This window comes from Hirundo rustica, chromosome 9 (genome assembly GCF_015227805.2).
Source record: "Hirundo rustica isolate bHirRus1 chromosome 9, bHirRus1.pri.v3, whole genome shotgun sequence".
In the NCBI taxonomy this organism is placed as follows: Eukaryota; Metazoa; Chordata; class Aves; order Passeriformes; family Hirundinidae; genus Hirundo; species Hirundo rustica.
In genome coordinates, this window is record NC_053458.1 from 10,170,953 (window position 1) to 10,193,598 (window position 22,646).

At 48.2% G+C, this 22,646-nt stretch overlaps 1 protein-coding gene across 4 annotated transcripts in view; it reads left to right on the forward strand.

The window, feature by feature from the left end:
• Positions 1 to 22,646, forward strand: part of ERI3 (ERI1 exoribonuclease family member 3) — a 131,204-nt gene that overhangs the window by 56,949 nt on the left and 51,609 nt on the right. The window contains exon 6 of one of the 4 annotated variants that reach the window (XM_040072793.2): positions 6,519 to 8,294. The exons of the other annotated variants lie outside the window; for them this stretch is intronic. Coding sequence (XP_039928727.1) covers positions 6,519 to 6,557 — 39 coding nt within the window. The 3' untranslated portion in view covers positions 6,558 to 8,294. Of the gene's footprint in view, positions 1 to 6,518; positions 8,295 to 22,646 lie in introns of those variants that run through there. 4 annotated transcript variants of the gene reach the window in all.

The following is a 22,646-nucleotide window of genomic DNA, read 5'->3' on the forward strand; positions in this document are numbered from 1 at the left end:
GCTTTGCTGGTTTGTAGTATGGGTGCCTGTTCTCAGACCCTGTCAAACCTTCCTTCAGTGGGACCTGGGTTTGGGCTTTGATCCTCACCCCATCGGTGAAGCTCTTGGCTTTGGAAAGTCTCAGAGGGCAGAAATGGGTGAGGCTGTGAAAGGAAACACAAGGATAAGTGTGACTCCGGGGCTAGGGAAGTAAGGGCATCTCTTTCACAGAGATGAGGAAAGGAAAGTGTCTGTTTAAGGCATCGGTTCATAGTTGGAAGGAAACGGAAGGAGTTGCTTATAACAGCAAAATGACTGTGTTTAATAAATACTTTGCTCTGTATTTACAGAAAGGCAGAGGTTGCCATATTGCTGAGCAAGAGGTTTGCTGTTACAACGCAAATTTTTGATAAAGTCAAGTGGTGAATTGGTTGGCAATTTGCATAGCTGGTTTACAGGAGTTTTAAAGAGCCAGCTGAGGTGTCCTGGACTATTAATAAGTATTTGAACATGGGTGAACTTCTAGAGGACTGGAAGAAAGCTAATGTTGTACCAGTAATTTAGAAGGGCAAATGGGATGACCGATGAAGTAATTATAGCCCTATCATCTTGACATTAATTCTGGGCAAAGTAATGAAAAGCCAGATATCATAGTTGATTAATAAAGAATGAAAAGAGGGTAATATAATGCCAATCAATGTGGATTTATGGAAACTAGATCTTTTTCAAACTAACTTGATATTTTTTTTATGAGAATACATGTTTGGTTGATAAAGGTAACCATGTCAATGTAATATACTTCTGGAAGGCATTTGACTTGGTACCTTATGACATTTTGATTAAGAAACAAGAGTGATACAAAATCAACATGGCACACATTACATTGATTAAGAAAGAGCAAACTGACAGCTCCTAGCATTTAATTGTAAATGGATAATCATCATGGAGTGCATGTCTTCCTAGTGGGGTCCCACAGGGATCTATTTCTCAGACCTCTTGTATTTAACACTTTTGTCAGTGCCCTGAAAGAAAACATAAAAATCATTTTCGATAACATGCGCAGATACTGCATCCAGAAGGCGGCTGCTGTTGGATTTATAAACAGGCAATGGTGAGGAGGAGCAGAGGGGCTGGATCATTTCTTTCTTTGGGTCTGATTCGACCAGTATGGGATGTTGGATCCCATCTGCATCAGAAAGAATTCTGGAAACTTGAAGACTGGATGAGAACTACAAGACCAGCGGAGCACTCGCCATGCCGTGACAGCCCTGGGAGCCATTTAGGGTACCAGACAAGGGTAAGGGCTGTAGTTGCCAAGTATCTAAAGGGAGAGCCAAGATTGACAAGAGGTTCCTTCACAGAAGCAGACAAAAGTATAAGCAGTTTCAGTTCCTGGAAGCCCAAAGCAAGGTAATTCAGGTGCAGATCTTTACAGTGTGGGGTAATTAACCGTTGGAACAACTTACCGAGGGCTGTGGTGGATTATCCAGCTCAAGAGGGAAGGCTTTTTTCCTAAAAACATCAGCTGTGGTTCAGACAGGAATTTGGGGCAGTGCTGTTGCCTGTGCAGGTCAGGCCAGCTGTTTCTTCCACCGTGATGATCTTTGCCCGTCCGTCTCGCACGGCTCTGGCCGCTCCATTCCTTTGCAGTGAGAGCACTCTTGAGGGCTCCTGGCATGGGGAGCACAGACAGCACGAACAACACAGGGCTGGGAATGGAGGGGGAAGCATCCCAGGGAACACAGCACCTCTGGCACAGGCAGAGGAGCGCTCCTGCTCCGGAGCTAGAGCACAGCAGCCATCCACGACTTCTCCTTTAAATCTGTCGTGCAGCTGTCTGAACTCTGAAATTTCTTTCACTCTCTCCCTCGCCTTGTTAACATGTGTTGCCTTTGGGGTAATCAGGGAAAAAATATTATGTCCTTTTACAATTACCGGGTTTTGGAATATTAAAATGTCTCTCTGCATCGGCAGTGTTATTTTGATTGGTATTCTAACCTTTGACTAGCCCATAAAGCGAGCCGCTCTTCAAGCCAATATTGCGGGACTGAAATTTAATTCCGAAATGATTCCAGATAATAGGGAGACAGATAATATATGCATGAAGGATATTATGTTTGGACTAAATGCAGCAGGGCCAGGGCTTGGGAGTTGAATAATAGCCCAGAGTGAGTTATAATCTGTGGGACAGAAATACCTTACTGTCAGGGCCAGGAGAGGAACTCTTAAATCAAAGGAAGGGAGATGAGGAGGGAGTTGAGGATAGTCATCTCAACGGGAAAGGGCATCCAGGAGAGACCTTAAAGGAGCAGCCCTTTCTGTCCTTTTGCAGAGCAACCTGTCCTTCCTTTCTTACTTAAGGAGTGGTGAGTAAAAACGTACTTCCAAGAAAAACCAATAGGCAGGGGATTCTGGAAGTTCTTGGCAGTCTTTTCCCTTTTGTCTTCCTGGATTCATTAGAAGAAGCTACAGCATCAGTTGATGTCTGTTACCCTACAAATTGTACCAGATGGACCAAGAGGTTGTTGTTGTAGTGGGTTTACAATACATGCTAAGGTAGAGTGCTCACATAATACAGCGTAGTCCTCAGGGTTGATTTTGACATCCACTTTCACATAAAACAAAGAAAGCACAGGCACTGTGTGTGGGCTACATGGACAGTAGTTGTTCAGGGCTCTGCCCAGCGTTCTCAGCCTGGGACTCACTGCCAGGCAAGACTGTCTCCTTCCCTCAGAGTTGCTGCCTAAGTTGGTGACTGGAGACACAGTAAAAGTATCTTCTGTGATTGCAGAGATAGAAATTCAGCGACTTAAACATTGGAGGCTTTAAGAAACAACACCTCCCTCTGGGCTCTCTGTGCCAGGGAAGGGAACTTGAGGTTTTTGCTATTTACTGCCCTACAAAGCACTTTGTGCTTTGCCAGCAGCTTCCAAATGTGATGGAGTAGTCAGCAGGATACTCTCCACTAGCTCAGTCCTGTAACTTAACCTGCTGGGCAAGGTGTTGGGAGCTTTCTGTAGCTAGACTTTGCAGAACATTGTGGATGACTGTGCTGGCAGCTGTCCTGGGAGGAGGGGAACTGAGCAGGCAGAGATGGAGAATGATGTCTGCTGCTGGGTGACACAAACCCATGTCAATATAACAGGCTTTGGCTCAGTGGCATGAGCTTATAGTTTCAACTTAATGATCCCAGCCTCACATTTCATTTCCTCTCCTTGCAGTCTCAGGAGCTGGTCTTGCTACAGCTGAGAGGGGCTCTAGATGCAGCCTGGAGGCTTCACTGGTTTTGGATGATTTGAATGATAACATACATGCCCATCTCAGGAGGGCAGAAATTAAGAGTGTCCATTTTTGCCTAAATCAAATGATTTTGTGTTCCCCTCTCCTTTGGTTTTTGGTCTGGTTTTTTTTTTTTTTTTTTTGTAAATTACATCATCAAAACACAGGAACAATTTTCTGTGGAACTTGAGTCTGTAAAATTTGTTCGAAGAGACAGGAAAAATGTGATTCTGTGAGGGTTAATGTAAGTTATATGGAAGCCACTTAGGGTTACTCCAGGGTAAAGGGGACACCTGAGTATTTTGGTCCTGTTAACAACAAGCTCTTCCTGAGAATTCCTTCCAGCCCTCTGTCCTTGTAGCTATGCTGCATGTTTTCTCATGGCACACAGGTTAACTTCTTTACTATCAGGGGTTCTCCTACATTCTCTTTTGCTAATGCATACTAAAATGGGCTTGGTGCATATTAATGTTCTCCTCTTTTCCTAGGCAGGGTGTTTTGCAGCCTGGTCTTAGCCTTCGGAACAAATGAGTTTCACATATGGCATTCGGGGAGGACCTGGCACAGGTGGAGAAACCCAGGGAGGAACAGAAGGGTCAGAGAACTGGAAGACATGACCTCTAGAGGAAGATGGAGGGATTTAGAGGACAAAGCCTCCAGCTGCACCAGGGGACGTTTAAGTTGGATATTAGAAAGAATTTCTTCACAGAAGGGGTGATTAGATATTGGGATGGGCTGGCCAGGGAGGTGGTGGGGTCACTGTACCTGGAGGTGTTTGAGGAAAGACTGGGCATGGCACTCAGTGCCGTGGTCTGGTTGACAAGAAGGTGTTAGGTCATAGGTTAGACTCCATGATCTCAGAGGTCTTTTCCAACCTGATTGGTTCTGTGATCTGGGATTTTCTGACTGGTTGTGGTGTATGGCTCTCAATCACATCCTTACCTGCTGCAAGATCAGTAAGCAATCTCCATGGATAAGAGCAAGAATATGGGGTCTCTAGCTCTTGTGAGTTCAGAAGACAGTGGTTGGGATGGTTTGGGTAGAGCTGGTCCTGCCTTGAAGCAGACAGTAAGTCATCACTTCTCCCCTCCTGCTGCCCTGTGTGCTATGATACTACTTCCTTTGCCCTTGCACTGGGACATGGGCCGTCTACATTCCTTGGGACACATCACTGGAATCTCAAGAGGATGTGAGCAGGGTAAGAAGGGGTATTTCCCTTGGGTGCCATGTACAGTCTCCACTCCCCTCCACATGCTGTCTGCCCAAATCCCAAATGTTTGAACTGGGAAAATCCCAAGGCAGACTTTATTATTTAGCAGTGCCTTTGGGCTTCAAGTAAGAACCAGGACCTCCTGTAGCTACATGTGATACAGAGGGCTCTCAGGTAAGGTCAGAAGGTATTGACTCAAGAGAAACTGAGGAGCACAATTATGTTCTTGGCCCCATGTAGCCTGCAGCTACTGGACAAAGCAGAGAGGAGAATTTGTTGCCTTTGAACTTTTTTTAACCAGGGCAAAAGATTTGCCTTTTGGGTGAAATTCTGAGCATCAGTTTGCTGAGCACACTGCAACGGTCACTTTACTGAAAGCATCCTTGTCTATGCAAGTGGTTGAAGGCAGGTTGGCATTTGTGGTTCTTTCTATGCACATTGTTTTAGCTGCAGGCAAAAGGCAGAAAGGCAGCTGCTCAGACCTTGCATGCTGCTCTTCCTGCTGAGTGCCATATTGCTCAGCTGCTCCTCACTGTGCCTGCATTCCCCGTGCTGGGGGATTTGAACATCTGTCCCCTGCACCAAGGAGCCTCCTGGTTTCCATCTGGCTGTGTGTGTGTGCTGCTGCTGAGGTTAAACCTATTGCTCAGACCTTTGTTCCATGGGTCTGGTTGCTGCTTCCAGGTTGAGGAAGGAGCTGTGCTGACACTCCTGGTCCTGCCTCATTATGGGGGTGTGTGCTGTATGTACCAAAGACAAAAGTTTTAAAAAGAGCTTGCACCCAGACTTGGTGCCCTTAGCATGGCAGGCCAGGAGCGAGCCAGGGGAGCAACAAGGATGGTCAGAATTAGGCCTTTGTGAGCTGGATGTCAGTCTGGCACCGGTCTGGCATTTCACCTGCACACAGGACTGTGCCTGTGCCTACAGGGCACTGGTGCTGTTGGCAGAAGCTGGGCTCTCCAGTCTCACCCACCTGTTGATGTGAAGCTGTGGAGCATCCTGCATTTCTCCATGTCTCGAGTCCTGAGGTCCTCCAGAGGGGCTGGAACCTTCTTTGTGCCCTGGTATTGGGAGGGGAAAGCCAACCCAAGGCCTGACACAGCTCCATGCAGTCAATACCAGAGCAAGGCTGGAGGAGAAGGGATTAGAGGTAGGGCATGTTTTACAATAATCCTGCAACATGTGCTGCATTCCAGGCCAGAAGGAGCTGGGAGTTGAAGGCACAACTGTGTGAAAAACGGCCTTCCGTAGAGTCCCATGGGAAAGGCAAGAGACAGAGCATCCCTGCATCCCAGCCCTTCATCTAGAGCTTTACTTGAGTACCAGCAGAGCTGCCTAGTGCCTGGGAATGGAGCTGCTTTTCTCAGCATTTATTTGAAAGATAGGAGCTCCGAGCAGGAGCATGAAAATAGGCTTTTGCAGTTCTCCAGGAATGCATGATGGGCTATCAGATTTTCTAGCCTTGGGGATTAAAACACTAACTGCTTTGGTTCCTCACTGTCCAACCAAGCCAGCATAGCTACAAAAGGGAGAGTGACTGCTTGCCATCACCACCAGAACAGCAGGCTGGTTTATGTTAGCCATTGGCTTACCTCTAAGTGGGAAAAACAGAACTTTTTTTTTTTTTTTTTTTTTTTTTTTTTTTTTTTTTAATAAGGGGTGTTCCTGGTGCCATGTGCCATGTGTGATGCTCTATCCTACTGAAAGGGTTGGGACTTTGCTTCTGGTATCTTGGCTGGGAAAGTGTGGGTGTGCAGCCACTGCCCCATTGCACAGAAGCATACCAGGGCTTGGCTTTGGCTTCTCATGGGCTCGGTATAAAGCGGCCAGAGATGGTGAGCAGTGAGATGGGAGATACAGTAGTGGAATTCTTATATTAATAACTTACAGTACTTCACACTCATTTAATTAATTAATTAAATCACTCAGAACCCCAAGGCTACGAAGCAAGTTGATTTCAGAGTTAGGATTAAAAGTCTCCTGTCACCCTTCCCCCATGCTGGCATAGCATATCTGGCTTCATCCTGGCTTTTGCTCTTTCCACTTGCAGGTTCCCGTGCTTGAACTCTGCCTGCAGCCCAAGGATTGAATCTGTCAAAGTGGCTTTTCTAAGAACTGGCTGAAAAGTCTACAGATCTGATCTGCTTTTGTTTAGAAAACAACCCATCTTTTGTCCTTGTCTGGGCATAAACTTTTCTTATTTTGTGGCCTGCTGGGGAGGGCAGCTCTCATCACTCTGAAGCATGAGCCTACCCAGGGCCTATCCAGTGACTGGCTTTCCCATTTGCCTGGGCACTGTCTTCTGTGTACCAGGACCATCTTCTCCTTGGGTGCTCTGACATGAGTGTTGCTGCCATCCTTATAGGGCATCAAAGCTCCTGAGCAAATGGCCATTCCCAAGCTCACTCAGTTCCCATCAAGCTCTCAGCAGTCCCTTTTGGGTGTCAGTAGGTGTGGTGAGGCAAGATGCTTTTATTTACTGACAGCCACGCACCTTTCCTTCCTTGTGTTCAATGTTGTGTTGCCAGAGCTCTTAATCATGTTGTTTGATGTTTTCCTGGACATCCTATCCACAGCTAAAAATGTAGGTCTCACTCATGGCTGATGGATCACCTCCATCCACCTCACCTTTCTTTGAGCCAGGACACCAGCATTTCAACTCTGCACTCAAAATACCTTAAAGCGAATGATTTACATTAAGCCATGCAGGATGGAGTGTAGTTGAGCAGCTGCCTCTCCTCCAAGCATTGGTTGACATCTCTAATGGTTTTAGTGGTGTGGAGATGAAATCTCAGTGTACTGTTCTGTCAGTGCTCCTCCTGCATGCATCCTGCAGATGTGTTTTTAAACAAACTGTAGATATCTAGTGTACGATTTTGTGCCAATTTCAGGAAAGCCTGTTCTTTGTGCTCTCCCAGTGTGGTAACCTCTGTCAGCCCGGCCCTGATGGATGCTGTTAATATTTGAGAGGTCACTTGGGATCTCTGCCTTGGCTGTGCTCCTCACTCAGGGAAGAGCTGTCCTGTGTGGACATTGCAACTGCTAGAGGAGTGTGCTTCTTGTCTGACAGTGTGTTTTGGAGGAGGCAGGTCTATCAGGACTAAGGGTAGCACAAAACTTGCTAAGGGCTAATTGCTAGCCTCCATCAGGTCCAAACTGGGCCTTTATTTCTGTAGGTGAGGGTCTTTCAGCCTCCCTGGGACATGTCATTCTGTTCTTGCCTTTCAGCACCAACTGTATTTGGCCACTGCAGTGGAAGGGTGTCCCCACACCTCTGCTCAGCCCTTCCAGGTGCTGGAGCTGCCAAACCAGAAAGAGCTCTGAGTCTCTTCTGTGTTTTGGGTCTCCCTTTACCGTTGTACCACGTATATTTCGCCCGTATGGAGCTGGTTCTGCTGCACCATTCCTTCCCCTCTGGGGACAGGAGGTGACTGATCCTCTATTGGTAACTGCCACATGCAGTTTCCAGCTCCCTCTCAGGAGCTGCACATGGACTGTCTGCTCTAAGCAGTGAGGTGCATGGTCATTCCTCTCAGTGCAGGAGAGTTCTAGTTACGCATTCCTTGCTCAGCCTTCCCTTTGGGGCCCAGCTAAATCCGGTTTTAAGAATGGGGCTGACATGCTGTGGGGATACGGGCTCCGACAGATCCAGGAGACAGTAAAGCCATGTGACGGAATACCAGACTGTGTTTGCTCTGCCTAATTATCAAAAGTATGAGTTTGTTCTGCTAGGTGCACATTATGCCTTTATTGTGGTGTAATTATGCCAGCTGCCTATGTTTAGTGTCATAAAAAGGAATAAAATGCCCATTACCCGCCTAAAGAATTCTTCTTGTGGGTTTTTTTTATTTTTATTGCTCTGGAGTACACAGTGGGGATATCTTTGATCGGCAATTCTCCATGCAAAATAGCTAGTGAAATACTGTGCCTTTCAGAGAGCTCCTTCAGCCAGCAGCCTGCAAAGGCAGCTGGCCCACGAGCCTCACCTGGCGCTGCCTCTGTTGCTTTCTGCCAGCCTGATCTGGTGGTCAAAGTGGTGAAGCCACCACAATGTCTTCCTCTGCAGGAGCTCAACTGCTTTCCAGCAGCATTTTCCTGCTGCCATCCAGGTCCCAGAGCTCCCTCCTGCCGACACAGCACATGAGAGGTGCAGGATGCTTTCCAAGCCTGGAAAAAGATGCAGCCTCTCTACCTGCTGACCTACTCAGGAAGACACAATGGTGCCTGGGGTTGGCTGAGGTATTTTTTGGGCAGAATGCTGTGTTAAGGAGTCCCATGCCATGGGGAAGCACTTAAGGTTGTCAGGGAGCAGCCCAGAGAGATGTGCAGGTGGGAGCCACGCGCTCCTTTGCCCTGCCTCGTCTGGAAGCACAAGCCGAGTGTCATGAACCTTCCAATGGCCTGGTGGTGCTCCTGCAAGAGCAGGGATACCAAGCCTCATCCCCCAGCCAGCCCACAGCCCCTGCAGTTGGGTTTTGGCTGCTTTGAGGTTTCCTGTGGTGTCTAAATATCTGAGGCCATGTTTCTGTGGTTCTGGGAGATTCCTCAAAGGAGCCACATCCTCCAAGAGCTGAGGTTCTGTGCAAACATCAATTACTGAAACACATACCCTGCCAGGGAACAGCAGCAGGGGGCTTGCTTTGTGTGTGTAAATCCTAGGAGCATTTTGGTGATATTAAGTAATTTCTGATGGAAAAAAAAAAAAAAATCCCCAAATCCTACATCTTCAGAGGTTTTTAAAAGCTGCCTCTCTGCCTTTCTTTCTTCTAGTGTTTCAGTCTCTAATTGGAAACTGAGTTTATTAGCCTCATTAGGAATGGTTAGTGCTGGTTATAGATAGCTCTTAAATATATGGTTTCGGTGGATGTTAAATCTCTTGGGTTAGTTGGCTTATTTTTCACCTCGCTGTTATGTTCAGCAGGTCCCCGATCCCCCCAGCCCAGCTGCGCCACAGATACCTCGCACAATGTCCCTTTTAATTCCCTCCACTTATTTTTTACATCAGGTGTTCCTTGAAGTGGCCTTCACAGTTCTCCACCCTTTCAGCCGACGACTACGTCAGGGGAAGATGGACTTGTGCCTCCCCGCAGCTTCATTGCATATGCACACGCTGTCTGCCCCGGCGGCACGATTGCCTTGGTGAAGAATCCAAGGGGCTGCTGATAGCAATCATTGATTAAGAGGGTAATTGTCCTGAAAATTCAGATTGATCAAAAGGCAGAAATGATAACTTGTGTAACTGTGTTTAAAACCACGTCCTGTCAATAGGGGAGACTGAGACGTGGCGAGCAGAAAGCAGGGAGAATTGGATGTGCAAGCAGGTGAGTGTGCCTGTGGTTCAGGGAGGAGGGGGAGCCATTCTTCCTTGGGGTCCATGGCAGGATGTTTCTTGTCACTGACGCTGGGCTATTGGAGATTCAATCACTTTTATCTTCCCCTCTCTCTCAATCCAAATGCCTTTTCATATTAGAAAATTAGAATCAGCGCTGCTCATGCAAGATTTATTAGCTCTGCTGAGCAATACCACAGAAGAGTAAATGATGTCGCATTTCAGGGGCTCTTTACACATTATGACCAAACTTGCGACTTCTTAAGTATTTTTCCATTCAGCCACTGCAGGATGTTAAAGGGATGGGGAGACAAACTTCTCTCTGGAAATAGTTCTGCACCAGTTCAGATGTCTTTTCTTTATTATCAGAATGATTGGATTTGGATTCTAATACAGATCTTTTCTTTGGGCTCAGTTTCTGTGCTTATTGCTCTGGAAATCAAACTCTGAGAACTGTGCCTGTTTATCACATTTTTTTCTTGGGTCCCTTTGTAGAAACTCTTTTTGGTGCTGAAATGGGTGTCTTTGGAGCTCTGCTGGTAGCTGGCACTCATTTACATCTGAAGAAGGCAAATCTTGTTTCCTGCTCACTTTTTTTCCGTTGTGTTTTGCACTGGGTGGCTTCTTTTTAAAACGTCTTCTGACTTTGTGCTGTACACAGCTCATGTTTTGCGTAGTGATGGTCCTTTGGTCTTCAGGTAGTAGATGTTAAAGCTCCTTAAAGACATGAATGAATTTAAGCTCATATCAGTCAGCAGATGTTACTGGGGGGATACTGAGGGATGGGGGATTGGATGATTTTCCTGTGAATCCATATCAGAGATTGAAACAGAAATTAGGTTTCAACTCTCCTGCCTCTGGACTTCAGCCACAAGGCTTGTTTGTGAGGCTTTTCACTTTCAAACTGCTTTGCAGGCATTAAATCCATGCAGCATCCTCGTGGGTTCGCTGCACAGAGGGGCACTCAGACACAAGAGTCAGAACAACCAGTTGCTGGGCACCTCTGCCTGAGCTGCTGTTCAGTTTTTCTCCCCATCTCAAAAATTAAAGCACTTGAGATACACAGTATTACACTGATGCTACCTACACAAATCCCTGGTGTTCTACAGCATTTCACCCCTCTCAGAATGGGCATTTCGTATGTAGCTGCTACACAGAAATGGCTGTTGCCAAGGTAAATGCCATTTTTTCGCTAGATCTGGTTTGGAATATTCTAAAATGGAGCATTTTTTTCTCCAGACACCATTATTTAGGAAAGTAGACAGCACCACACAGGGATACTGATGCCACTGCTCAAGTATCTCACACCAAAACCAGCATTAAACAACAGAAGCTGGAATCAAGCTGTGGAAGGGAATAGTTAATTCATAGCTTCATCTGCTGTCATTATGTTGTGGTGTAGTCCAGCACCTACAGCTGAGCTTCTGCCAGTCTTTTTGTCTATTTGGATCTGACTTTTTCTTGACATGGCTGAGCTGCTGGGAGGATTGCAGTGCAGACAGGGTGAAGGAGAGGTTTGGGCAGCCTCATGGTTGGACACAAAACGCCCGGCAGCATCCTCTGCTTGGCAGGTGTAAAGGGACATTATTAACAGGCAGTACTAATTGTAACACCATATTTGGGCCTGTTCAAGTGCCAGCCTAACCTGGTGCAAAGTGTTGCCGTCGATCTTAACAAAAGCCATTGCTGAAGAGCTGCTTAGAACTGTGTGTGGCTGGCAGGGAGGTTTCTCCTCAGGTGTCAGTGCTTGGGAGGCAGATACACTTGACAGGCAGAAGGACTTGACTTCTTCCCCTTCCATGTACAAGCACTATGTATTATTCAGGGTCTTCTTAAGTCAATGCTGGGTTATTAATCGGTCGTTTCTCTGCATGTTAAATTTGCCTACTAATTTTGAGGCTCTGGAAGAGGACTGTGGGTATGAGATTGCACAGTATTTTCTTACCCTCTGTGAGTCTCTGAACACCCGTGTGTGCAATCTGTGGCTGCTGCACCCCCTTGCTTTGAGTTCAGATGACATAGTTCTGTCTGCGCAGCAGCTGCATGGGGAGGTGAGGTCCGGGTTATTGACATAATGTTCCTATTTGCAGATAGTCGTGGATGGTGGGGGGAGCAGGGGCAGGGCTGGAGCAATAAAAGCCTTGTTGAACCTTGAGGGACCAAGCAAGGCCCCCAAGCACCACCTCCTAAGGGCTAGGGGTGCTACAGTCTCAGGTGTCACTCTGGTGTGGTGTCCAGGTGTGGGGCAGGTGTTGTACACAGGCCAGGAGGGGTTTGATCCACGACATAGATGCTGTCCACCTCCCCTCAGCTCCTGCTCTGTTTGCAGACTGATGTCATGAGTTATTTGCAGCTGGTTTGGAGACAGCCTCTTGTCTTGGGACTTTATGCTCTGGCCTCCTCTCCCTCCACAAGCTCTGTCACGTCTGCCTGTGGTAGGCAAGGCACGTGGGCCCGCAGTGCCTGCACGTTCCAGGAATCACGTCAGCTGTCATTACTTACATTACCTTGATTGGGAACAGTCAGTTATGTCACCGTTCATCATCACGTCTCTCCCAGGAGACGCTGAGGAAGGAGGAGAGGAGCAGGAATTATAAAGCGCTTCTGCGGTGCCCCGCCAATCCCACTGCTCCGTTGGCTGAACATCTGTCATCAGGCAGCTTGTAGAGAAGGTGCTTTGTCTGATGGATCTTCCCATTGTAGCTCCACAGGGAGGAGCCTTCTGCAACACCAGGACTGCCCCACGGGAAGAGCACCGGGGACTCCTAGAGAGTTTAACACCAAGGGAATAATGCTGCTGCCTGGGAAGCTCTGTGGGGTACTGCAGTAAAGCATGCTGGGCAGCTGGGGCTGCAGGATGGGCTCTCCTGGCTGAGGGCTGCTTTGAGCCAGGTTGAGTTACCAAAACTGTCTCCAGTCCACATGAATTAAAGCTTGGACTTGGACGTTGTCCCCAGGTGTGACTGTAGAGGATTTCTGCCCATGTGTCAGGTGGAATTTCATGCTCTCTTTGGACAGGAGCTCCAAATTCCCTGGATGAGAATGAGATCGGAGTTTCAATGAAGAAAAGTTCTTATTTCTAATGGAGAATTATCTGGAAAGTTTCCGATCCTCTGCCCCAGTTGATTTGGGAATTTGACTCCAGTTCCAGCAATGAGTCTCTTTAACTCTGATCCCCCTGGCAGGCTGGGGGACAGCATGTGGCCGTAGCTGTGTCCATCTCTGGTCACAGAGCCCATGATGCCATGTGTGGTGAGGAAGACAGATTTTCTGTTCAGCAGTCTCCTGTGAAAGAATTTCTGACTGAACTCGGGGTGGGTCTGAAAGGGTGAGAAGAATTAGAAGCTCTGTGGCTGTAGCCAGGAGGTGCTCCAGGGCTGTAAAGCCATGTTCCCCAAGGCTTGTGTGACAAGGTTGTCAAGGCTGAAAGCAGAAAGGGTTCAAGAAGCACATGTAGCCCAGCAGAACACAACGGGAGGTAGGGAAGGAAGTAGTGCCTGCCTCCTCGTGTTTCATGCTATGTGTATTGGTCCCGGCACTGGGACGCGGGAGAAACACTATCTGTTAAGCACAGTGCTCACATTTTAACTTCTGTTAACTGGGCAGAGAGCAAGGGTGGCTTGGCAACAGCTGGACCTGGCAGTGCCTCTCTGGAGATCAAGCCACTGAAGGGGAGGAAAGCCAGGACAGGAGACATCTGTACCCAGGGTCCAAAGTGGGGAAGGAAAAGAAGTTCTGTGGTTCTGTATGTTTCTCCTTGGAGCAGCTCCATCACAGGCAAGAAGATTGTTCAAAGGCGAGTGTTAAAACACATGGAGAAACTGGCTGGCACCAGCAGTGGCACACAGGTGCTGCACACGGGGGGGATGTGTGGGTAGCTGAAGCAGCCTGGTCTCAGCCTGTGCAAGGCATCCTGTGCAAGTACAGCCAGCAAGGTCTGACCTGTGATTCATCCTGTCATTTAAAGAACTTGCACTGTACAGAAGTGATGTTTTCTGTGTGCCAGGGGAATCACTCCAGTTTCTCTTAGCTGAGTTTGAAGAGCTCTTCCTGTCCCCAGCTTTAGGTGTAGGTGTTGTTGTGCTGGATGGCCCAGGTGCATGGAGTTTGCTAGGCAAGGAAGAGATTGAAAAGGGTACATGGAGCAGAGGAGAATTGTTCTTGAGGAAAGGTAGGTTTCTGTGGTGGGTGGATAGCTAGTGAAGTGAGTAAATACTTGCTATAAACGTGTTCAGAGCATCTCTGTGTAAAGAACCTAGCACAGCTTTTTCAAGTGAATAGAAAGAGAGCCCGGGTTCAGTTCATATGTCTGTTTTCATTTCTTTTCTTCTTCTGGTCAACTGTGGCTGTAGATAAGAGTTTTCTATTTGAAGTTCAGAAGGGAAGGGAAACCCATTGTTAGAAGGGGAGACATTTTTTTTGCTTGATATCTATCTCCAGCGACACAGCAGAGAAGGAAAAGATTTGCTATGATAAAGGTAGGTTTAAGGAGGGAAAGAAAAAAAGGCACATTGAGTGTTGCTTTTCTCTGTAGTTCAAAGCCTGGAGTAATATGGAACAGTATAAAAGAAGAGAGGAAAAAAAACCAACATAGCCCAGCCTCTGCACGGGGGCTGAGAGTGCCATAATAGAGCACCATCCTGGCCAGAAATCCAGAGCTCTCCCTGAGCTGTTCATCTGGGCTTGGCATGGTGGTGTTCAGTATGCAAAACACCTGCCAGGAGTCCACAGGGATGGGCTGCAAGGGGGATGGATGCTCCTTATGGGAAAGCGGAGGAAATGTTTTGCAGGTGTGCATCCTGCGGAAGGACTGAACCAAGGGAAGTCACTCACTGGAAAGAAAATCAGGCAAATGTGGAAGCGGTATGGGAAAAATGTGCCAATAAACATTTAATTATTAAAATAACTTGGAGAGTGTATGGAGTGTTCAATACAGCGTGGCAGAGCGAAAAAGCTGAACAGCACAGCTCTGGTGGAGGCTGTGGATGGGAAATAGCTAAATGTCTCTGTCCATGTGCCTCAGGGCCAGTGGGGTTGGCTTTCTGGGGTCCTGGGCTGTAGGATCACCATTTCCCAGGGCTCAGTTGATTCTGAACAAATAAGAGTAGAGGAGTGCTGGGGATGGGTACCTGTGAATGCCACTCCCTTGCTTGGAGCAGGCATGAGCATACAGGGGGACTGCAGCTCCACAATCATCAGCGGGACTCCAGTGGTGTAAATGTGGGCTTGAGCTGTGCAAGATAGGCAGGGGTAGGAGCTCCCTCCTAGGGGACAAGGCAGGGGACAGAGAAGTGTAACCTGGGGAGCTGGGGCTTGTGACACCCCCACTGAAGTTCTGTTCTGTTCCTGCAGGCATCTTCCTTTCCTCTGGCCCTCCAGCCAGACTGATGGCATGATGCTCCATGTCGGCTCTGCTGTCATGGTTTTAGTCTTCATCCCCATCCCAAGCTCCATGCATGATCCTGGCTTCTGGAACAGCCTTTGTTGTGTCAGTTGCTGCTCTGCCAGCCTGTTTTGGGCTTGCTGAGCTGCTGGAACACCCCTGGAACAGACACCATCCAAGGCCTCCCATTCCCCTCCAAGAATCTGGTGCCTTAAATAAAGGAGAGAGCAAGCCTGTGCTGGAGGCTTTGCCTCTGTGGGAGTCTGGGGAGGAGCAGAACAAGAAACCAACAAACTCGTTTTCAGTGCTGACCTGAGCAGAGGTTGGAAGTGAAAAGATTTCCAGGAAACCTGGGTTGGTCAGGGTTGCTAACGAGCCTTTCCTTTGAGCAACGTTTTACATTCTTTAAGGATGGCAGGGTGCTCTTGGGGAGAATCTGCTAAAGTAAATGGCAGAGTCAAGTGTGCCGGCTCCTTTCTTTCCCTTTTCTTTTCCCTTTTTTTTTCCTTTCCCCTTTCTTGGTTCTCTTTATTATGTGGAGTTGCTCTGGCTCTTTCTCTCACTTCTGTTTCTCCTTTTGTTCTCTCTTTGTCTATTTATCACACTGTGAAGGTTGAAAGAGATGTTATTAATCTGGGAGAATGAAGGCAGGATTAGTGGTATGAATCGGATTTTGAGAGCTGTAATGATGGAAAGACTCGCTCTGCTGGCGGGCTGCGTGAGTTTGATAAATGGGGAGCACTCCAAACTGACTCGCGCCTTCCTCCGCACTGCTCGCTTTGCCCGCTGGGGCGTGCCATGCTCTCAGATCTGCCAGCCATCCCACACCGCTCCTACCTGAACCAGAGCAAAAAGCCAAGGGTAAATCAGAGACAAATATCTCCCATTGCACTTAAAGAGATCATTTCTTTCAACATCTTTTTCAAACAGAGTCCTGTCAAGTTCTTGGACAGCCTTGTGTGGAGGTAGGATCCTTCCTTGGAGTGTGGCTCGGAGCCGTGGCCATGTGTTATTGTCTCCTGCCGTGGCTTTGCAGAGAGCACTGAGGAGTCAGTGTGGCTGCAGCAGAGCTCCCATCCTGCAAAGCACAAAGAAGCAGGATCGTCTCCATAGGGCTGCACCCTGCTGTGTTTGCTTCCTGAGGACTGCACGGCTTCAAAGCCCTTGTGGAGCTGGAAGAAAGCAGGGACTATTTCGTCAAAAGTTGCTTTGGGGTCTTTGCCCTGAAATCTCCTGAGTGAGGGGTTCTCCCCTTGCGTAACATGAGCCAGGTTCTCTGCTATCAGCCTTGGGGTGGGGCAAAGTACACTCTGGGAACAGCCATGGAGAGTAACAGCCCCCAGCTGTGGGCCAAAACAGGACTCTGGACAGCATCACCCTACAGTGAGTAGGGTTCCTTCCTGGGATCACCCATCACTGTATATTCATGCCCTTGAGCCCTTCCCCATCCCCACCTTTGGGTATGTGGTGGCCCACAGTGCACCCTGCAGAGCCAGAAAAGCTAGGCACAAACTCATAGGTGTAGGATATGTTGCACGTTGAAGCAAGGACAGAGCTCGCTGAAGTTAGGCCACCAGGCATTCACATGTGGGGGCTGTGCCCTTGTCCCAGAGTCCTTCATGGGAGTCCTTACTCCATCCTCTAGTAATGACCTCTGTGGACATTTTGGGCTCTCTGCTTGGTCATGACTGGGCTTGGGTCTTGTGGTCCCACCCAAGAGCATGCATTTGCTGAACTGAGAGGTGGTTTTGTGAAGGCCATGTGCAATGGGCTGGGAAGGTTTGGATTCTTCAGTGCCCCTTGCTCCAGAGGCTGTGGGCATAGACTTGGCCCTACAAGTCCTCATCCAGTGGAGCAGCAAGTGCCTGATGGTGGTTGCAGGACAACCCATCACTGCAAGGTTTGCATCTTGCCTGGATTAAGCAGGGGATTATTGCTCAGTAGAGGAGAGGGAACAACAGTGTGCAGGAGCAATCTTGTTTCCAAAGGCGAATCAGACCACCAGGCAGCCCAGAGTTGTCATTGTCCCTTTAACTACAAGGTAATGGACTCACCCGCGCTCAGGCTGAGCTCTGCTCCTGCCTTGGCAGGAACAGTAATGATTGTCAAGGTAGAGCTAATGAGACGTGCACATCTTTAAAGGATCGTGGCTTCCAAGACAAAATTAAAAGGAAAAAAAAAAAAAAAAAAAGAGAGAGAAATGAGGGAAGGAGAGAAAGTCCAACTGCGCTGCCTTGGCCAGCAAGGTGTCTGGCCATCTGTCTTGTCTGCCCTTGACAGGATCACCCCTAAATGACTAGCAGGGCCTCTTTGCTGCTGCAACTCCTGTTTGGCCCTGAGAGCCCCTTCACCTCCCTGTGAACTTCCCCCCAGCCCCTCTGCAGGCTCTGGCCCCAGTGGGGAGGGAGCAGGGCATTGCTGGTTATGTGACACCTTTGCTGCTGTGTGGCATGGCTGTGGGGACAGTGGAGCTGAAAAGTGGTACAGCAGGAAGGCATTCAAGGAGATTAAGAACACAGGACTATCCCGTCCTGGGTCAGTTGAAGATATGGGGATGGGAGTGCTGTCAATCCTGGCTCATACCTCTCTTCATCCTTTTCTCCCAGGTCTGGGATTGATGCAGTTGGCATTTCCAAGCATACGTAAAGGTACGATCTGGATACCAGGGTTTTAATGATCTACCAAATACCTGTCCCATTGTAGGTGGGGAGGAAGAGATGCCTCCAGTTTAATATTGGGAAATGCTCCATGGCCACTCCTGGCATAGGAGAAGGCTGTGTCAATCAGGCTGAGCCAGGATGTGACCCTTTGGGCAGAGTTGGCAGGGGAGCTGGGACGTGTTGTGCAGTGTTTGGTGTGACTGCCTGCCCACGCTTTTTCTCCTGTTCTCACTATTTCAACTTCACAGGTTGAATTGGTTCAGAGCAGCCGAACTAAATGAGGAGAGAAATGATCAGTCAAATATTTCTTAAATCCTGTCTTTAAGAGATAAGTGCTTGGCTGGAACTTTAAGGCAGGTAATGAGGCTCTCTTCAGATCAGCTTGTGATGTGGAAAGTGCTAGATTGACCAGGCTGCAACTGGAAGAAAGCTCTGTCACAGCCAGGGACGGTGCGGCACAGGACTCCCCATGCTCCGGCACTCTGTGCCAGCTGCCGCCCGCTGCTCCCTGCTGCCTCTGCCCTCATCCTGCAAGGAGTAAAGTACAGCTTGGAGCTGTGGGGAGCAGCTTGCTCACACAAAACTGAGTGACTCCCTTCCACACAAGGAATGTCAGTGCTTTGGACCGCAGCCCCAGTTTGCTCCAGCCAAGCAGGCAAGAGCTTGAGTGAAGGTGCTGAGCCAGATCACTGTCCCTCCAAAGGACTCTCACCAGTTTTCAGTTTTAAGCTGGCGGATTTGTTTTGCTGAAAAAAATCAGAGTGACTTCAAGCCTTGCAGTGGCTCTGTGCAGTGGGGTTCTCTCAATCATGTCTCAAGCTGGTACAAGGGGAGAAGGAAAAGGATGTCACCTTCCTGGTAAGAATGTGTCGGTAGGATCATCCTTCCTTTTCAAGGCACTGTCCTTCCCTCTGCAGTGGGGCTCCAGCAGTGCTTGTCTGCCTCAGGATGACACCTTCACAGAGAAGAGGAGATGGTTTGTTGGAGGAAAAGTGGCAGTTCAGGAGCAGCAGAAGAGAAGGGAGAAATGCTGTGCAAGATGGGATGTACAAGTGTCTCTTCCTAGCTCCAAAATACTTGCTTCTCCTTTAGTCTGTGACTGGGAAGGAGTTTGGTCTTACCTGCATGCTGTGCACAACAATGCCAGTGCCAGACTCCTGTGCCCTTGCTCCCTTGTGCCATACCCACTGGGCAGCACCTTGCCATCCTGCTCTTCTCTAGGGCTCTCCTAGACAGGAACTGGGGACCCTCTGAGCTTTCTGGTTTGTATCCAGGATTTTTAGGCCTTCTGTTGTTAATTATTGAGATGTAATAATGTGATTAGTGCACTATTAAAAAAATCGCTGATATGATTACCATGGATTTAATATCACATGATATATCATTACATTGTTACATTGTGACAGATGTAATTGAAATACACTTATTGGAGCCTGGGGTTGTGTTTCATTCAATCACAGCAGCACCTCCGGGGGGCAGAGCAGAAATGGCTGAAAAAAAAAGGCATCAGCATTGGAATTTGTAATGAAAACAAAGAAACTTGCAGCCTGTTCAAGTGTGGGGCAACTGCTGCTTTAGCAGTTTCTCCATAGGAATTTAGAGAGGTACAAGTTTGGAGGATGGCCTGGAGGAGGTTGGTCAGTCATGTTTGCTCCAGGGACCAGCAGGAGGACGTGTGCTATGGACCTGTACCCAGAAGGCTTCCAGCTATCTTGCAGCATATGAGCCTGGCACTACGGGCACTATACCTACCACTGACCTCTTGGCTCCTTTTTAAAAGGCGAGTGGACCCAAAGATGGTATTCACTGTGCTGTGGAAAAGCCAGATGCATTCTGCCTAATGCATTTTTGGAGTCAGGGATAGCTCAGTTGCCTCTGTTTGGCTCAAGCTGTGAGCAGAGGAAGGGTAGGCAGTGGTGAGTTCACCTGCAAAACTGTGACCTGGGTCATGTTTCCTTCCATGTCAGCGAGAAGAGGTGAAATCTCTCTCTGCCACATTATTCTCAAGGGGATCTGCACGTGGGCTTGGGCAGCTTGGGTGAGGAGAGGAGCAGCTCTCATGCACCCTCTGCACAGAGGCAGACAACTAAACTGGAGCCTGGGCAGGGAAGGGACTGGGCTCCCACTGCCCATGGGGCAAGGGGGCCTGGGCTGGAGAAATGGACCTGCAAGAGAAACACAAAGACCCTGCCTGCTGCTGGCTCAACCTGCTACTTCTCAACATGGTGGTCAATAAGAAGCTGACGGTAAACACAGAGATCTACTTTTCCTTCATCTTCTCCCCTTCCCAGGGTCACTCACTCTCCCAGTCCGTCACAAGGCAAGTTTGGGGTGTTGCCTTGGACAGGATCAGGGCTGTGGAAGACCTCAGAGATACAGCACAGCATACTTAATGCACTTTTATTTCTCTTATCATCACCATGTGCTAAATCTCACCCCACAAAGGGGGCAGAGATGGGATTTTGTCTCAGGTACGCCTGTTCCCACCTCTACTGCACGTCCCAGGGCTATTTTATCTTTGCAACAGACAGAGTGTAGGTGACTTTGAAACCGAAGGGGATGTGTTTAATCTTGTCCTCGTCCAAAACAAAGGAAAGAGGAAGAATTTATGAATAGAGTGAAGGCGACTTTTCCACCAAGTGGGGAATGGCAGTGTGATGAGCTTGAGACATCTGGATGTTTGCATAATGATGTAGCAGCATCTGGCCCTGGTCACTAGCTCAGCATTCACACGTTCAGCACAGCATTACCTGCTACTCTGATGTGTCTGTCCCCAAAAACAAATCTTGCTGATGTTTGAGGGATCACTTCTATTTTGGGCTTTCAATTCTGTGCCCTCCCCCCAAAAAGTGCTCCCACCCCTCTTTTGTGGGGCCAGCATACCCATTCTAAGCCCTTGTTTTGCTGGGAGCTATGGAAATTAATTTCCAACTGGCATAGGAGCTCTCTGGCTGGGAAGACTCTGGCAAGCATCTTTCTTTTGAGGTTAAAAGCATAATTTCAGTCTGACCTCTGCGTTTCGGAGCTTTTGTTGGTTTTCTCCACCCCCAGATGGGTTTTGTGTGTGATTTTAAAATAGCCTTCTTCTCTTGGTTGAAGCTAGCTGATGCGTCCACTTCTCATTCGAGGATTGTTGTGTTTTATTAATGCTGTTATTATTCCATTACTGTCATTGTGCTCTTTTATAGCAAATAGCTTAATTTAGTTGAGATACACAGATGCTGAGAGTTTAAGTGAAATCTTCAGCACTTGGTATGCTGGGCACTGAGCAGATATTCCCTAAGCACTTTGATATCAACCTTTCACTTAAAAACAAATAGGTTGCTGGGGCAGTGCTGGGTGGCAGAAGTTTGGGAGAGGGAAGGAGGGGTGAGGGACTATGTGTTTAGTACTATACAGAGGACCTCATAGTTAAATTTGACTATAGGTGCTGAGGAATGCAACTCCCACCGAGCATTTCACCCCAGGATGGGTTCTGATGGGAACCTCTTCCCTTAACAATGCTGCAGGACGTGGGGAATTATGTCACCAGCATTGTTGGGTGCTTTGGGTTGAGATTTTTAGGGATGTGGGGACAAAATATACTGTAATTTCTTCAGCTGGGAGAGGTGAGGACTGGTCATGCTGCCACCCTGGGGTGGAAGGTACAGTACCAGTGAAACCCAGTGAATGTTTGATGAAAAACGTGGCTGCTGGAAAGCTGTACTGTGCTGCAGATAGATCTTGGAGTAGAGGAGTTGAGAAGTAACATTGGTGCCCAGACAACATAGGGGCCAGGGCCCTACTGTCAGAAATTATTTGGGTGTCTAAGCCTCCTGGGAAGCTGATACAATCCAGGCTTTGAAGTACCTTAGCCACTTCTGAAATTTTACCACTTACTGTTGACAAATGTTCATCTGAAATGGATGCTTCTTGCTCGGTGCCTCTGGGCATTCATTAATACTAGTGATAACAATTTCAGATTGTCTCCTACACCCTCTTTCCCTGCCTCCATCCCTTAAAAATTACAAGGTAAAGCTTGTTAGTGTCATGTTATTTGTGCACTTAACTCTTACTGCCTTGGCAAAACCTGCTGATTTTGGTGCTGTCAGTGCCAAAATTTCTTTGTGCAGGGCAGGGAAAACCAAGAAGAGAGTAAAGTAAAATGGAGTAGACATGTTGCCACACAGGTTGGGGTGATGCTGTTGGCGGTGTTGGCTCAAGTTGTCCTCTACACGTGGCCATGGCATGGAGGGTAGCATTTCCTGCCAGGTGGTCCTTTGGGGAGCAGCAACTTTGCCTTCTCTCTCTGCCACCCATAGCTCAAGGACACCCCAGTTTTCCTGGGGAGGGCTCTGCTCCTCTCTTGGGCCCCCCAGGAGCAGCCTCTTTGGGGGTGCAGCTAGCAAAGACTTGCTTTCCCCCTTTATTTTCTGGCCAAGCAAGGGGAGCAGCTCCCTGTGGCAGGGGACAGTTTGGGGAGAAGAAATGCTAACCCATGCTGTCCATCCCCAGTGTGCACTCATAATAGCTTGGGGGTCCACAGGGAGTTGCTGGGATCATTTTTATTCCCTGCTTTGCAGCAGCTTTGTGACTTTATCTGGCTTTTGAGGCGACTGGGGTAGCTAACAACATGCATGGAGCATCCTCTGCGGAGGAGGCCTGGTGCCCGCGTTTGCTAGAGGTCTGCTCTACCACTTATGAGAAACGAGTTAACCTCCCTTTGATCTCAGTTCACGGCTAACCCTTTAACAAAGTCCGGGATGTGCAAGGAAATCAATACTCAAGGCATTGAATTTAACACCAGCCATCAACTCAAGCGTAACA